This window comes from Leguminivora glycinivorella, chromosome 7 (genome assembly GCF_023078275.1).
Source record: "Leguminivora glycinivorella isolate SPB_JAAS2020 chromosome 7, LegGlyc_1.1, whole genome shotgun sequence".
NCBI classification, from domain to species: domain Eukaryota; kingdom Metazoa; phylum Arthropoda; class Insecta; order Lepidoptera; family Tortricidae; genus Leguminivora; species Leguminivora glycinivorella.
In genome coordinates, this window is record NC_062977.1 from 13,367,281 (window position 1) to 13,385,994 (window position 18,714).

Consider the following 18,714-nt stretch of genomic DNA (forward strand, 5'->3'; position numbering starts at 1 on the left):
TAATTTTCCTGAAAAACTGAAAGATTATGATTTTTTTCATTATTTTTTCGGGGCTCCTTATGACCCATAAAAATAGTATTCAACAACTTTTTAACTTTCCATCGTGTACTCGTATGTATCATAACATTCATAACATTTCAAACAGTTGCCAACCGAGAGCATTAAACAGCACTTCATCATGAGTAGTTTAAATCATTGAAATATACGTATTAATTAAAATTAAACTCTTTAAACATATAATAGATTGTGAGTAATACAAGACACTTGTTACCAATTGTATACCTATTATTAAATAAGTTTAGTAGGTAAGTATCTAAATAATTTTTATGTTCTAACTAGCTTTTGCCCGCGGCTTCGCTCGCGTTAGAGAGAGACAAAAAGTAGCCTATGTCACTCTCCATCTCTTCAACTATCTCCACTTAAAAAATCATGTCAATTCGTCGCTCCGTTTTGCCGTGAAAGACGGACAAACAAACAGACACACACATTTTCCCATTTATAATATTAGTATGGATTTTAATAGGGAGGAGCACATCGTGAGAGACTGCATATCGATGAAGCAGGCTTACGTGATTGCTAGACTAGAAGTTCAATTTTCGGTGCCAATCGAGGTGTTATTGAGTTTGAGCGACATAGCATATGCGTGACGCTGCTTCGGCGTACGCGATGGATAAAATATTAATGTACTTATAATAAGTATATTATTAAGTAGAAGAAGATGTGATGTACCTATTTAACTAGTTGCCACCGCCAGTCAATATCAAATCAACACTGACATACGTATATATATATAGTACTATACGTTAACCTTTACGAGTCCAATCTTCTTAGTAGTCTGTGATTACAACCAACATTTTTCTGTCCCTAAATTCTGAACGGAGAGTTTGGTGCGATGAGTAAGTATATAAGAGTGTATATTATTAGCACAGCAAATATTATTTAAAGCATGTTATTTTTGTGCAATTGGATACCTACGGAATGTAATAATATTTATAAGCCTAAGCCTATTTATAAAGCTGTTCCGTCGTCATCGAATCACGTCTCTGAGCAATTACTAAACGAAGCTTTGTCGCAAATATAATTTGAAGTGGCATTATGCCCACGCATTTATATTAAGCACCCAAAAATGGAAATTTGTTATTGCAAAAGGAAATGTAAGTACTTTAGATTTAGCTGTGATCACGACCTTTACGGAAAAAAATATCTAGATGTGTAGGTACTGTACGTAACTAACTAACCGACCATACCCCCTACTTTGTATCCATTTTTATACCAATGTTACTCGGCTCTAAGCAACCTTTTTTATGATAACAATCCATTTCATCACAGGTCGGTGCTCAACAAGGCGATCCATTGGTACCCCTTGTTTTAGTTGTTTTCTGCCTAGCTAAGTAGCTATACAAAGTTTAATCACTACATTAGAATCCCCTCCGAACCTCTGGTATTTAGACGATGGCACAATAGGAGGCGATCCCGATGTGGTTCTCAATGACATCGGCAGACTTCTACCAGCCTTAGAATATATTGGCTTGGAAATAAATATCTCAAAATGTGAGTTCTTCGCTTCCAGTCCCGCTGCGATGAATTCTGTTTCCGATTTTCAGAATTTACTACCAAATATTAAAGTCATAAACAAATCTTCTTTTTGCCTCCTTGGTGCACCTATTTATCCTGAAGGGGTAAGTTCAGTGCTGCAGACTAAGACATCACAATTAAGATCGTCTTACGAACGCCTGCAACAACTTTCAGCACACGTATCACTAATATTACTACGCAATTGTTTTGCCATGCCACGAATAACTTACACTCTTCGGACGGCTGACGGCACCAACGTGGTTATTCAAAGAGGACGTCCTAACATTAACTATGATTTAACATTAAAACTTGGTCTGGAAAGCGTCCTAACGTCCACTTCAACAAAGTTAAGTGGATCCAGGCTACACTTCCTATCCGCTATGGAGGCTTGGGTATTCGTAGCATGAACGATGTTGGGATTGCAGCGTTCCTACTTCCTACCCTCCTCTCATGCGTCTACAGTTCTTGTCACTAAAATATTATTATCCCATAACGGTGGCGAGATCTGTCTTCCATTTGTAGAGGAGGCCTTAGAGGAGTGGGCAACCCGGTGTCCTGGAAGTGCATGTCTGGACAACCCTGATCTCCAAAGCACATATTTAAGTATTCTCAACAGTGCTCCACGAGGCGAAAATGTGGCCAGATTAAAAGCTGTTAAACAACCAGAGTCCGGAGCATGGCTGCACGCGCTACCCTCACCACAATTGGGCACACTCTTGGACAACGACTCTCTTAGCGTCGGAGTCGCCCTTAGGCTCGGTTGCAGGGTATGTGAACCTCATCGGTGCGTCTGCGGTACAATGGTCGAGGCCAATGGGTACCACGGATTAAGCTGCATGCGATGTGCGGGGCGAATGCCTAGACATCACGCCATCAACGAGCTGATTCGTCGTGCCATGGTCTCGGCCAGCGTACCCTGCATCCTCGAGCCGCAGGGTTTATGCCGTGCAGACGGCAAACGACGGACGGCCTGACGCTATTGCCTTGGGCAAAAGGCCGCAGCCTAATTTGGGATGCCACATGCGTTAGCGCCTTTGCCCCGTCCCACATCACCCATACTAGCAAAGTAGCAGCGCGCCTGCCGAAAATACTGCAAAATTAAAAAAAACTAAGTATTTTGAATACCTGGTACCGGCGTATCATTTTGTCCCGGTCGCCATTGAAACGGGAGGGCTTTGGTGTGCGGAGGCCAAGGCTTTTATTGGAGCTTTGGGGCGGCGATTAAGGGACAGAGCCAATGACCCCCGTTCCCCTTGTTCCGGCTCTCCGACGCCAAACGAAAGCGATGCTCTGTCGCGTCGCAAGCGCAAATTTCGCTGGCGTTTGTGCAACGCGGCAATGCTGCTAGCATTTTTGGCACCTTTGGATCAGGTGATAGCCGGAACGGAACTTAATTATTAATTTAGTTTTAATTTTAGTTTACAGTAGCTGTTAACTTTTAGCTTAGAATAGTTTTAATTTGTTTTGTTTGTTATTTGTAGTTTTACTTTATCGTGACTTTATCCCTGTTTTATTGAATAAATACATAATTAAAATAAAAAAAACGTAACTAATTTAATTAAAATTCTTATAACAAATTAAATTATCTTCATAGAAAATATTTGGACACTTGGAGGCCTTGGTATTTTTTTCTTTGTAATACGACATTTATTTCAGTTAACAAAATTTTTTTAAAATTTAAATTAACATTCATTAAGGAAGACAGACAGTCTTAGGGAAAACGCTAGAATATGAATAATTTTTAATAAAAAAAAACCGCCGCCTTTGGGGTTCTGATGAAAGCTACTTGCGAATGTTGGATTATGTAGAAATGTGTAGGTATTTTTTAAAGCTGCTTTTAATACTTTAATTATTTGATGGCAACACATTTGTCATTTGATATTTGCCAGTCGCTTTTCGATGAAGGAAAACATCGTGAGGAAACCGGACTAATCCTAATAAGGTCTAGTTACCCTCCGGGTTGGAAGGTCAGATGGCAGTCGCTTTCGTAAAACTAGTGCCTACGCCAAATCTTGGGATTAGTTGTCAAAGCGGATCCCAGGCTCCCATGAACCGTGGCAGATGCCGGGATAACGCAAGGAGGATGATGATGATTTGATGGCAACACAAATGAATATACTTACGTATACCGTTAAGGTTTGAGGAGTTTCCTCAATTCCTCATGAATCCGATTATAAGAAATCGACTCTTGACAAAATTTGACTTGAAAACTCAATATTCTTAACAAACATAACTAAATAAATGTCACTGTTCTGAACTTAAATGCATGCTATTCTTATAAAAATACCAAAGTCACTATAAGTGTGCCGTTCAGATTTAAGGAGTTCCGTTCTGATCTTCATCAGCAGTTCCACTGCAGCAAATGTCACTGCTCTGGACGTAAGTGCATGCTGTTCTTATAAAAATACCAAAGTCACTATAAGTGTGCCGTTAAGATTTGAGGAGTTCGGTTCTGACCATCATCAGCATTTCCACTGCACCAAATGTCACTGTTCTGGACGTAAGAGCATGCTGTTCTTATAAAAATACCAAAGTCACTATAAGTGTGCCGTTCAGATTTGAGGAGTTCGCTTCTGACCATCATCAGCAGTTCCACTGCAGCAAATATCACTGTTCTAGACGTAAGTGCATGCTGTTCTTATAAAAATACCAAAGTCACTATAAGCGTGCCGTTCAGATTTGAGGAGTTCCGTTCTGACCATCATCAGCAGTTCCACTGCACCAAATGTCACTGTTCCGTACGTAAATGCATGCTGTTACTTAAAAAACACAAAAATCACCATATGTGTGCCTTTCAGATTTGAGGAGTTCCCTCGATTTCTCCAGGATCCCATCATCAGAATTGGGTTCTGAGAAAAATGGGACCAATCTGTATGTATATACATTCAATCAAAAAAAATATTTTCAAAATCGGTCCAGTAACGACGGAGATATCGTGGAACAAACATAAAAAAAAACAAAAAAAAAACATACAGACGAATTGAGAACCTTCCTTCCTTGAGAAATTTGAGGCGGCGGTTAAAAATAAAATGTGGCACATATATATTGTGTAGGCACCTTGTAAATATTATATATTGTATAGGCAACATATGCAAATTAAATATACTGAAAGGTTAATGTGTAAAGGTGTTTGGGAATTCGCCTGAACAAAACTGACATATTATAATCGATTATGATGTCTATTACCTATGCATACTTTTAACTGTAAGAAAAATATAATGTTTCTGACTTTCTGCCTAAGGAATTTATAAGCGACCATATAAACAAACTAAGCCAACTTTGACAACTTGCATCTTAAAAACTACTGATTCGATTTCGATTCGGTTTTTAGTTTATAATCATGCATTTATTTGTCTTTAATTTAAAAAAATTCATATATCGAAATTATACACCGTGTCTACCGTTTTTTTGCGGTTATTCAGTGTGATACGAAAATTAAGGTTTTTTTAAAAAATCTTACATTTTTTTCCCAATTTTTTTCAATTTTTTTTTAAGTTACATAAAGCAATACCTTTCAAATGAAACATGTTTTGTCAAAATCGGACGACGTAAAAAAAGAGATTTTTTTTCGGTTTTCGTAACCGACCTCGCTGCGCTCGTCGTTCTAAGGGATGAAATTATAATATCCTCGGAATTTTTTATTCTATTTTGATGTGTACTGTTACTATGTATTTTTCTGTGTCAGAAAAACATATTATTTCTGACTTTCTGGCAAAGGAATTTCCAAGTGGCCATATAAAGCGATCTTTCCCAACTTTGGCAACTTGTATCTTAAAAAATGCTAATCCGATTTCAATGCGGTCTTCAGTTTTCAACTACAAATTTATCTGTCTTCGATTAAAAAAAACTCGTATATCGACATTGTACATTTTGTCTGTCATTCTTTGAAGTTATTCAGTGCGAGACGTAAATTTACTTTTTTTAATTTTTTTCTTACTTTTCTTTCAAAATTTTTTTCTTTGTATTTTTTTTAATTATACAAATTAATACCTTTCATTTGAGATACGTTTTGTCAAAATCGGACTACACAATAAAAAGATAGAATTTTTTTAATTTTCATAAAACACCTCGCTACGCTCGGATAGAAAGCGTGCTTATTTCAAGATCACTGATGTTTCCTAACTTATTGTATTTGAATGAATAACGATCCGTCAATGTTGGCGCAATGTCCCCTTCAAAATCCATGGGTTAGAAGTTCTATACATGAGTGTGGAATAGGTATGTAATAAATGGTCAGAGATTTAGCCGCACATATAGCTTTTCACTGGCTCCACGAGATTGCTTATAAATCATGTTTCGATTCATCCAATCACGGTACCAAAGCCCTGAGAACCTACAGAAAATCGACAATGGAAAATTCGTTATCAGCCTCTCTTGCGTATAACCTAGACTGATAGAGAGGCAGATATAGACATTTTCGGTGTACGAGATGGGAACTTCAGGCCAGACCAGATACTAAACTATGGGTTATTGTTTGCTAATTTGACACTCCGATGATTGATTGCGATAACAATACGAATATACTTAGCCTTCTGCTACTAGAATCACAATTCGTGGTACACCTATAGGAAAACAGAAAAATTCATTTCCTTTGGCAATATTCAATCTATTATCGGGGCGGGTTGTTCGGTTGTTTCAGAGCTGCGCTTTAAAGATTTTCAATTTCAAGTCCTGCTACGTTACAAAAAACTACCTTACTCAAAGGCCGAATTGAGGCATAAGTATATTTATGAGTATTTTTTAATGCTAACTACCTATATGTAAGTATTACTCGTAATAATATCTTAATCTTTACTTTTACGTAGCTCTTATGTCGGTCGAAAAGTAACTAATTATTTAGTTGAATTAAAAACGTTGTAATGTGACCAACAAGTAAGTCACTTAAAAGAGCACACGACGCGACAGTGTAGTTTGTAATTAAATTGAAATAAGTATACTAAACTTGACGCGATTGTTTCACGAGCCATTCCGCACATTATGGGTCGCCTACGTCGTTAACAAGAAATTTCCAAGTTAACATGAATTAGCACCTACTTAAATAGGAATATGCAGATAAGCAATTTGATGAAAAGAGCGAGTGTTAAACGTGTTTATTGTTTCAGTTTGGAGCATTATTTGATTCACAAACTTATCAAGGTGCGTCTGACTCATTAATTACAACTTGGTAGACAGAAATCGAAACACTGAAATCAGAGACCAGGATTTCATGCTTTAGAGTCTCTGTTGTTGAGTAGTGTTGGTTCTTACCAAGTTAAATTTAGTCTAAAATGTTCAAAACATCTTGTTTGTCTTTAATGTCGAGTCTTTTTAAAGCGCAACTCAAAAGACCCAAAAATTAATATTTTTCATGAATCTTCATGAAATTATTAATGTTAAAAAAGATAGTGCTTTGAATAGATATCAAGAAAATAACAAATGTGGGCGTTCTGCCACAGATTTTATGTATTTTATTAATTTTAATGTTTTTATTGTTTTACATTTTACAGTTTTACTTTTTACAATTTTTATTCATCAATCAATTCAAATTAATTATTTATATCAAATCATTTTAATTTTATTTATTTACAATGAATTTAATTATGTCAAATGAATTTACTTTATATCCTAATTATTCAATTAACGATTATGTACATTAATTTTAATTGTTGATTAGCATTTAATGAATTTTACCCTTTTAACCTTTTATTCATTACTATGAAATAATTAATCTGAAATATGAATTATGGAAAATAAAATGTTAATGTCACATATTTTGTATGTTGAAGCGGACAAACAGATTCTTGTTATTAGTAGATAGTTTAGCGCGCGGAGCCGCCCTGCGCCCGCGCATGTTCCCCCGCGCGCCGCGCTCACCAGTCTATCTGCCTCTCTGACGCACGGCGCACGCCACCGCGCTGCTCGGTCGCATTCCAATCGCATTCCTTTGTGCACTCGCTCGCGCTTTATACATTTAAGTGCTTTTGCTTTGCCTATCTTGCATTTCCCCTTCTGTAAATTTAAACTGTTCGCTTACGCATGTGTGTGCTCAAGAATAAAGCTTCAAAACGTATCCTGCTTGTTTGCTTTCTACGCCTGGAGCTATACCTACTGCAAGTAAGTGGAACCCGTGGGAGATATCACTACGTATCCCACATTGGTGACTCCTCGCTAAACACTTCAGCATGACAGACGGCAAAGGCACTGAGCAAGACAAAGACAAAGAAGTACCGTTACAAAATGGCGCCGAGCCGTTAACGGCTGAGTCATTTCGGGTTGGTGTCAAGATTCCCCCGTTTTGTCCTGAAAAACCGGCGCTATGGTTTGCGCAGTTGGAAGGACAATTTCGGTTGTCTCGTGTTACAACGGACGAGACCAAATTTTATTACGCCATGGCACAACTTGAGCCTCAATATGCGGCGGAGGTAGAGGACATCATTACGTCACCACCGGAGGAGAACAAATTTGAAAAGCTCAAGACGGAGCTCATTAAACGACTTTCTGCGTCGCGTGAGAGGAAGGTCCAGCAGGTCCTCAACCTGGAGGAGCTGGGAGACAGGAAGCCTTCACAGTTTCTTCGGCATCTGCAGAACTTGGCGGGACCTGGGCTACCTGAGGACTTTCTGCGTTCCATCTGGGTTAACCGGCTACCACAGCGGACGCAGGATATTGTCGCGTCGCAACTCAAATCATCCCTGGAGGACTTGGCAGAGCTCGCCGATCGCCTTCACGACGTTGTCGCGCCCGTCCCGCAGGTGGCAGCAGCGTCGCTACCCTCCACGTCATCGGATCCCCTGATGCTGCAGATCGCGGAACTGAGCAGGCGGATGCAGGCGCTGGATGCCAAAGTAGGTCGAATGTCCCGGCCTAGGGAGAGGTCATCGAGTCACACCAGGCAGCGTTCAGCGTCCAAGAGGTCTAACTCCAGCTATCGGAAGTTCCCTACCTGCTGGTACCATCACAAGTTCGGAGAGCAGGCTAAAAGGTGCATCAAGCCTTGTGATTACCAGTCGGGAAACGCATCGGGCAGTCGGTGATGGCGGCGAGCGGCTGCCCTAGCAAAGGTCGCTTATTCGTCGTGGACTCCAGGTCGAAGGTCACATTCCTCGTGGACACAGGTAGTGATTTGTGTGTTTTTCCGCGTAATAAACTAAATGAACGCAGACAGCCGACAAACTATGATTTGTGCGCCGCTAACGGCACAGTGATAAACACGTACGGTTTCGTGCATCTAGTGCTTAATATAGGCTTGCGCCGTGACTTTGTCTGGCGATTTATTGTAGCGGATGTGACAAAGGCGATAATAGGTGTTGATTTTTTAATACATTACAATCTTCTTGTAAATTGCAGGGAACGTCGACTCATAGATGGCAATACACTACTTTCGGCCGCGGGTTTGCCTGCCCGACCGTCAGACGACATTGCCTCAATCAAAGTTGTAACTGGTGAGTCTGTTTACCACACTATACTACAGGAATACCCTGACATCACTCGCCCATCTGGCATACACCGCACAATAAAACACAACACACTTCACCATATCAGAACTACACCATGACCCCCTGTTTTCAGTTCACCTCGTAGGTTGGCTCCTGACAAATTAAAGATCGCCAAGGAGGAGTTTTCTTCTATGCTCGCTAGTGGCATATTGTAACGTAGCAGATTTTTTGATAGTCGTAATTAAATATTTTGGATAGATTTAATTTTTGAATGAAACACTTCCTTCTCGTTCATTGCATTATCTGTTGCACTTCAAATGCACATATTTATGTTTATCTGTTGTAGGGTTGCCATACAACAAGTATTATTCGAAATTGTAGGTATTTTGGCTGTCATTCCAGGAAAACTTTGTATAGTTTTGATATACTTTAAGTATTGATTTTTGGAAAATATAATATTTTAGAGACATGATAACAAATGTTATCATAGGTTTTTTAAGGCTGTTCTGGAATGATATTTGTTAGGTTTTGTTTACTTCAAGGTCTGATACAGAAACTGGAGTAATTTTCATTTAATGAATTAGAGTATTTTATTGTTTATTCGTTTGCCACCCGGCTTTTGTTTTGGGTCCTTTAAATTCGAGATCATTCAGTGCGCCGTTCTTTCTGTGACGAGATCCTCTTGTATAGTGATCGGACGGCCGTATAAGGGCCTGGAGCCCGGCATGCCACGTGCTGCCGTGGCGTTCCATATTTTGTGTGGTGCGTTCTGTCAGTCTGAGTAAGTAGATTTCTTTGTGAGCTTTTGATATTTCCATGGCGTGAAACGTGGAGAGATTCTTAACCATAAATTGGTTTATTTCCAGCTGGCAGAAACATGCTAAGGGTGGGAGTGCTCCTTGGAGATCCTCGGTCTGCAGTCTGCAGGTCTCCGGTGAGCTCGCTTACATTTTTTTGTTTAGTCTATCACAGTGTGTGAGGGCACTCGACTAATGTGACCAATTTATTTGTTTCATAGGAGTCGGGAAGAAGTAAAGAATTAGAGAATTGCAGAAGTAGATAATTAAACAAGAACCTTTACAATTTCGATGTGCAAGGAAACTTCTTTGGCTTACTGGCGCAAGGTGTCTTTGGACCTTGTTTTCGTATGGAAGGGTCAGCCCTGTCCACGTGGCGAGGGGGCGTCAGCACCGGAGTCCGGGGAGCTGCCGGCTCATCCCTGACAAGGTGTGTCTCCTGCCCGTTTCCTGCCGGTAGTGCTGTGTAATTCAGGTTTTTAATTTCTGTGTAAAGTAATTTCTGATTTCATTTATTTTGAGAATTCTGGTGCATAACTTTAGGTAAATTCCGATTTAGTTTTGTAGAATAAATGATTGTAAGAAACCTTTTCCTGGACCCTCTTAAAGCGGCCCAGCTTTACCACTGAGCGTAGTTCATATTTTTATATGGTGTCTAATTTAGTATTTTGGGAAACATTAAATGAAACCTTTCTGTAAGGCAAGATTTAGTTATAATAAATATATAAAATGTTATATTGTTTAATTTGTTTCTCCCCTGGCTTTCCTCCAGCAAGTAGAGACACCATTTAGCTTTTGTTTTATAATAAATTTTGTGCTAACGTGGGTGTATTTACTTTGAACTAGCCGGAGCTTTCCATTCCATTTTATTTACCCCCCACCAAATACACCACCGTTACACTAGCCAGACCCTCCGAGTCCCCTTGGGCTTCTCCCTTGCATTTGGCCCCTAAAAAGGACAATGGTTGGAGACCCTGTGGCGATTATAGGATGCTCAACGCGCGAACAGTACCTGATAGGTATCCTATTCGCCATATCCAGGATTTCGCGCAGAGTATCACAGGCTGTCGCGTGTTTTCAACCATTGACCTTGTTAAGGCATATAATCAGATCCCCGTTAACCCTGACGACATCCCGAAGACCGCCATTACCACGCCGTTCGGTCTTTTCGAATTTCCGTTCATGTCGTTCGGACTTCGAAATGCCGGGCAGACGTTCCAGCGCTTCGTGGATGAAATGTTGCGGGGACTTGACTTTTGTTATAGCTACCTGGACGACTTCTTAGTCTTCTCAAAGGACGAGAAGACCCATGAAGACCATCTTCGTCAGCTGTTCGTCCGTTTGCGGGAGTATGGCATGGTGGTGAATACTGCCAAGTGCGTCTTCGGAGCCTCAGAGGTAACATTCTTAGGTTACCGCATCTCTGCCGAAGGCACAAGGCCTCTCCCGTCCAAGGTCGACGCAATCAAGGACTTTCCGCCACCCAAGAACGTGCGGGAGCTCAGGCGTTTTCTGGGTATGTTGAACTTTTATCGCAGGTTCATACCCAATGCTGCTCAGAACCAAGCTCCTCTGAACGCTCTGTTGGCGGGTTCGGTGAAGGCTTCGCACCCGGTTCACTTCACGTCGGCGGAGCAGGACGCATTTGATCGCTGTAAGCAGGACTTGAGTCAGGCCGCTCTTTTGGCACATCCGGATGCCCAGGCGAAGCTCAGCATCGTTACGGATGCATCAGACGTGGCCATGGGGGCAGTGTTGCAGCAGTTCAACGAGGAGAGGGGCTGGGAGCCGCTGGCTTTCTTCTCGCGCAAGCTGAGTCCTGCCCAGCAGAAATACTCGCCGTACGATCGCGAACTCCTTGCGATTTATGAGGCGATTAAGTATTTCCGGCACATGGTCGAAGCCCGTGACTTCACCATCTACACTGACCACAAGCCGTTATGCTTTGCGTTTCATTCTCGCAAGGAGAATTGCTCGCCCAGGCAATTCCGTCACCTGGATTTCATATCGCAGTTCAGCACAGACATCAGGCACATCTCGGGTAAGGACAATGTCGTAGCTGACACTCTCTCTAGGATCGAGGAGATCACGCAGCCCGTGGACTTGAGCAAGCTGGCTGCAGCTCAACGCAACGATCCGGAGTTGGAGCAGCTACTCAAGGAAGACACCTCGTTGCGCCTGACTAAAGTCCAAGTGCCTGGGTCTGATGCTGAGCTGTACTGCGATGAGAGTTCCTCAACTGCCAGACCTTACATTCCAGCAGAGTTGAGGCGTCAGGTCTTTGAAAGCCTGCATTCCTTTAGCCATCCAGGGGCGAACGCGTCTGTGAAGCTCGTGGCAGGCAGGTACGTCTGGCCTGGGGTGAGAAGAGACTGTCGCGAATGGACCCGGAACTGTCTGGCTTGCCAGCGTTCGAAGGTCACTCGGCATGTCTCCACACCACTGTCATCGTTTGACGTCCCTAAGGGCAGGTTCTTGAATATCCACATTGACCTAATTGGGCCACTTCCACTTTGCCAAGGTTTTAGGTACTGCCTCACTGCCATTGACCGTTTTACGAGATGGCCTGAGGCAATCCCAATACAGGACATGTCTGCCGATACCGTTGCACACGCTCTGCTGCATGGCTGGATAGCTCGCTTCGGGTGCCCGGTGGATATTGTCACCGACAGAGGGCGTCAGTTCGAGTCTGCGCTCTTCAAGAAGCTGTCCGAGCTGGCAGGGTTTGTACATAAGCGTACCACCGCTTATCACCCAGCGTGCAATGGGATGGTGGAGCGTATGCACCGCCATTTGAAATCTGCCATCACGTGTCACGCCACCTCCACCTGGGTTGAATCACTCCCGTTGGTGTTGTTGGGCATGAGGAACGCGTTTAAGGAGGATCTCCAAGCAACTTCTGCGGAGCTGGTCTACGGTCAGCCCTTGCGTATGCCTGGTGAATTTTTCAACCCAGGTGCTGATCCATTACCAGATGTGACGGATTACTTGTCTCGGCTTCGCACGTTCACAAGGAACCTGCACCCGACACCAGCTTCCCGTCATGTAGGTCAGCGTCGTACGTTTGTTTTCAATGACCTGGCAACGTCTTCGCATGTGTTTCTGAGGGACGATACCCTATGCAAGTCGCTAAAACCAGCGTACACGGGACCCTATGAGGTTCTGAAGAGAGAACCGAAGGTGTATACCTTACTCATTAATGGTAAGTCTGTGACGGTATCTGTAGACCGAATAAAGCCAGCCTACATACTTCACGACACACATACCACTCACACTACACATAAAACACAGAACAACTCACATAAAACAACCACCACCAGTTCAGCTTTGAATGAGGAAGATGTCGTCAAGCGTACGCGTTCAGGTCGTGTAGTACGTTTCCCTGACTATTATCGCCCTTAGCAGGTCTCTGGAGGGGGTGATGTGGGCGTTCTGCCACAGATTTTATGTATTTTATTAATTTTAATGTTTTTATTGTTTTACATTTTACAGTTTTACTTTTTACAATTTTTATTCATCAATCAATTCAAATTAATTATTTATATCAAATCATTTTAATTTTATTTATTTACAATGAATTTAATTATGTCAAATGAATTTACTTTATATCCTAATTATTCAATTAACGATTATGTACATTAATTTTAATTGTTGATTAGCATTTAATGAATTTTACCCTTTTAACCTTTTATTCATTACTATGAAATAATTAATCTGAAATATGAATTATGGAAAATAAAATGTTAATGTCACATATTTTGTATGTTGAAGCGGACAAACAGATTCTTGTTATTAGTAGATAGTTTAGCGCGCGGAGCGACTGCACACAGCTGATAACGTCGCGGCGTGACCGGTTCCCGGCCAGCCGCCCTGCGCCCGCGCATGTTCCCCCGCGCGCCGCGCTCACCAGTCTATCTGCCTCTCTGACGCACGGCGCACGCCACCGCGCTGCTCGGTCGCATTCCAATCGCATTCCTTTGTGCACTCGCTCGCGCTTTATACATTTAAGTGCTTTTGCTTTGCCTATCTTGCATTTCCCCTTCTGTAAATTTAAACTGTTCGCTTACGCATGTGTGTGCTCAAGAATAAAGCTTCAAAACGTATCCTGCTTGTTTGCTTTCTACGCCTGGAGCTATACCTACTGCAAGTAAGTGGAACCCGTGGGAGATATCACTACGTATCCCACACAAAGAATAAATAAGGAGAGGTCTCTGAAAATGACTCTCTTGTTTCCAAAAAAAATTCAAGCATTGTTTACGATAATGTCTGAGTTGCCTTTTGTTGACAACATCGAGACCCTTTCTACCCCCATGTCATAAAAAATAAGCAAAGCAAAGCTCGCCTATAGTGCTTACGTTATACTTAAAACGGCCGCAAACCTTGAGTGTCCAAATTAATAAGATCTGAAGTTTCAACTTAGAGTTTGAAAAGCATAATCGAGTCTTAATGCTGACTCGTGGCTGACTCAAAGACCCAGCACTATGCTGCGTGGCCGACAAGCGGAATGAAAAACAGCCTGTCAGGTGATTGTCACGTGGCCCAGCTCTCCGATACCGATCCCGCGATACGAAAACCAGGCCAACAAAACGTTATGAAATATTCCCGCCAAATTTAGCTAAATTTATGGTATGACATTTCAACGTCAGTTAGATTGATGTTTCGGTATTTGTATTCGTACTTTCCCACATGACTGTAATTTCTACTTGTGTTTGTGTATGCTGAACATTTGTTTTCTCGATTTTTGTGAAAATATGGAAAGAGTTATTTACGGAACATGTAAGTGAAATGCAGCTATCGAAAATCCTTTCGCACAGCCATATAGTGAACTTCCCTTACCACGAGTCACTGTCAAAGTCAACTTGGTCGTATTCGTTAGCGTGAGGATTTACCACGGATTTACATAATTATGTCATGTGTAACTCATTTTTTTTAAATTATAAACTGGCCAGTGATTGATCATAGTCGCACCTGATGGAAAGTGACGACTATGCATTTCACTCGTAAGTACATGCTTTATAGTGCGAGACTGCGAGCGATGTATTGCAAGTTACGCAGACGTAGAATTATTAAACCAGGGGTTCTCAAGTTTTTATCTCGACGCCCTAACATACCTAAACTACTTTCGTGAAATAGATAGGTCAAGTTGAAAGAAATATGGCCATAGATATCCTCATGGCGACCTTATTTCCTATCGCATATTTTGTGATCCCCGAGTTAAACGTTATCGGTATTATTATGAATGAATTCCAGTTCACCATACTTCCGGTTCGTTAAATATCTAGGGAATGAATATTAAACACAAGTGTAATTACGGTTAATAATTTTGGGCAATCTGAGAACCACAATACATTGTTAGTGATTTTAATTGCTCGCAATTAATAATAATGGGAGCTTCGCGTTTAACGCCACGACACGTAATATTGAAGTTGCTAAAACATATTGCTTTTAGCTGTGCTATAATTTTCATTAATTATAAAACAATAATAGTAACTAACTACATTTATCATAGAGTCATTCTAAGTATAGTTATACACACAATTGTGATAGTCTCGCCGGTGCTAATCAGTGCCGGCCCGTGCGCTCGATCAGAGTAGAGCGAGTTTGAGTTACGGCGCACTTGGTAAAAGTTTTTCCGTACAGGAAAAAAAAGTCGCGAGCTCAGCGAGCCCGAATATTTTTCCTTAGGCAGTAATTTCGGTGTTTTGTCACTGCATGTATGCCCTTCGGTGTCCAAGTGCTTTGAAGTTCTCTCATCGTCACGCTTACGCTCCTTTGACTCATACAAAATTGCGCCTCTCTTTACGATTTTGGCGCCCCTTTAGGCTTTACCATTTGGCGCCTAGAGCGGCCGCTCCACTCGCTCTACCCTTAATCCGGCCCTGGTGCTAATGTTATTTAAATCTCAAAGTCCGATGAAAGTATGACGTTTACTTGACCCGTGCACGCATGCACAGGGGCTATCAAAGTCGTCGCCAAAATATGCCATCTATACTCTGTCAAACAAGTCTGTCAGTAAATAAGAACAAAGAAAACTATATGCATCCTTTTCTTTAGGGTGCTAGAGAAAAGGATACCTATAGTTTTCTTTGTTCTTATTTACTAACAGACTTGTTTGACATTATTTGCCAACTTAGCAGTCGTAGCACAATGTGCTTGCACAGAAAGGCGTGTTGCAATTTTATTCCTCCTCGCTAGCGCCTGATGAAAACTTTAAGGCAACAATAATTAAAATTGACCACAATGATAATTAAGAAAAGCCTATCCTAAGTATGTCGTTCCTCTGGGCTCAAACTATCTCTTTGTCAAATTTGGATTGAATAAGGACAGGCAGAGATACGCTTTCTCATTTATAAATATCATTAATATGATGTGGCCGACCTTTGAAAAGCATTTTCCTATTTACAAACTATATTAAATTCTCTGAAAAGTCCTATTTGAATGAACTCTACAATAAAAATAAAACTCCTAGTTATTGAAATGCCGTAGGATTTTCTGACTAACGACGATTTGCAAAGGAATTCTAAAGCCATATTCAAACTACTGCTTCTAGAGCGTGCTCTGCGTGCATAATAGTCATAAAAGCTGAAATCCAGACATAAGTTTAGGAAGGAAACTGTTGAGCGTATACGTATACCATACGCAATAAAGTATAATATAACCAAAGAGGATCGAGTATTATAGAGAGTTACTGTCAAAGTAAAACGTGTAATCATAGTGCATAGTCTGCCATCTCTCGACACAAGCTTAAAACTTTTGTACCTCAACTTGACAATTTGGCCCATATGAAACAAACAGTCTCATATTATGACAATTGTTACAGTGTAAATTACTAATATTGTAGACTTACAGTTTCCTTATATTTATAGTTATTTTCAGATTTAGGTACTTATTTATAACTGCCGTGTGGTGAAGGGTTAAGAATTTCATCAACCCCTTTCTTCTCGTGGGTGTCGTAGAAGTCGACTATGAGATACGGGCCCATATTGTTAGCTTGATATGTGTTAAAATGTCAAATATTAATATTAGCGCCATCTAGCCGAGCGTTGCCCAAATGTGTAACGCCATCTAGGCCACCGTACCTTTTTCTCTAGGGCTTTGAGGTACGTTTTTTTCTTAGACTTTATCCGTCTATACGGAGTTACATATGTCTTTGATATAACATGGACTGTGTATATATTATATTTAATTGTGTAATGTCTTGTGTCGCATACCTATTATGAATGATACAATGCGTAGATTTTATTTGATTTCCACTACTAATTACTAATAGTTTGCCAATAACTTTCCAATGCATGGGCTCGTATTAAAAATAGTATTTCGCCGTTTCTCATAAATTTTCGAGTGACGTACACTCGAAATTCAATACATTTACTATAAGTATTCCAAAAGCAAATGCCGAATGGCATTTCTCCGACGCGAAACGAAAACGAAACGCCGCGAAAGGTAATCTGGCTCTGTCGCGCCAATACGCAAGAGAGCGATAGAGATAAATATCTACTAGCGTTCATTTGGCTACGCACACTGTTGTTATAAGGGCTACGGCAGCGTAGCACTCGTAGTTAAATGTTGCGTGCGTGAGGTTTACCATCCAGACCATCCATCCTCCCTAGGCCTCATTTGCCTTCTTGGATACTTACTAATATTATGAAAAATATTTTGACACAATTATAATTTTCTGAATGATCGGGCATAGGTAGCTATTTTACCGCACCTAAGCTTTTTCTTTCATAACCCTTAAGTTTAGCAGACCAAATATAATGTACCACCTGTATAACCTATGAAAGCAATAAACATACTGATTACTGATTAAGTACTAGTTTATAATAGCGATATAAAAATCTAACGGCCTGGCAAAGTTTTATTTAAAGTAGGTAAGTACATACTTTTGTCTGTAAACCCTTCTTTCCCGGCATCTGAACTTTTTCACACTTCACGTTATCATCACTAATTTTACGATCGTCGGCATTTAAAGAACTAATTGAAATAAGTACCCAGTCGTTGTTTTTAGAGGTAGATTTCTTTTACAACAGTTGTCTGCAGCAATCTCTGTGAGGCGAGTTGCGGAAACTAGTTTTGCTTTAATTATGATATCTAGTATAATGGTACAACTGTAATTAAGGCGTGCTTTGAAAGCAAAGGAAAGCTTTGTTCTTAAGAGAGATTTACTGTAGATATTTATTCTAAAACTTAATGTACGTCGTCCCTATAACTTGAATTGTATATGTATACCTCGAAATTATTAAATCTAACAGATGCTACCTTTCTTACCTCTATACTACAAACAACGATTTCAATAAAGGTTGCTTTATACTGACAGCTATACTGAATTCTGACCTTACAAAACATACAAATAAATAAATAATGATGGAAAACACTTTGGAAATCTGTCTTAATATGAAAATATGTAATTTACATTACTTTGTCTCATTCCTCTGTTATTTTTTCTAACATATATACGCATACACACATAAACTAAGACCTGTATTCCAAAAAAGGTGCTTACTGTTGTACATGAAACTACTCAAATTCAGTCTCACTCTTACCAATGAAGGGGTTGAAAGAAAACGAAAATGTGATTTTGCAGTGAATAGCCAGCCTTTCACCCACACCACAATTGAACCCATAACCCACTGCCGGCTTTTACGACACGTGACGAAAGGAAAAGGGGTGTAATTCTTAACCCGTCAGCATATGTGGTATCTTTTCTAAATTTCTACTATATATTATAAGACCTGCGTTTCAATGTGGCTTTAAAATTAAATTCGGCGCACAATGGCAGGGGCCCGGTGCCGCGGCACAAGACCGATTACGTCCCATATATCTCGGAATAGGACATGTTACGTACCGCCGCACACTCGCTGCATATTATAAGTTCGTGTCATTAACGAAGACGTGTGACTCGAAACATATGGACTTGATATTAAAGG

General features: G+C 40.7%; 1 protein-coding gene and 1 long non-coding RNA gene across 3 annotated transcripts; both read left to right on the forward strand.

The window, feature by feature from the left end:
* Nucleotides 1-7,736: 7,736 nt before the first annotated feature.
* LOC125228039 lies at nt 7,737-8,588 on the forward strand. Its single transcript, XM_048132485.1, has one exon. The coding sequence runs from the start codon at nt 7,737-7,739 to the stop codon at nt 8,586-8,588; it is 852 nt and encodes a 283-aa protein (XP_047988442.1).
* A 616-nt stretch (nt 8,589-9,204) lies between these two features.
* Nucleotides 9,205-10,522, forward strand: LOC125228156. 2 transcript variants are annotated; one of them, XR_007177259.1, is made up of 3 exons: nt 9,205-9,771; nt 9,857-9,924; nt 10,009-10,522. It is a non-coding gene; the product is annotated as an uncharacterized LOC125228156 (long non-coding RNA). The 2 variants fall into 2 exon arrangements; XR_007177258.1 differs by having other exon boundaries at nt 9,857-10,522.
* The last annotated feature ends 8,192 nt before the right edge of the window (nt 10,523-18,714 follow it).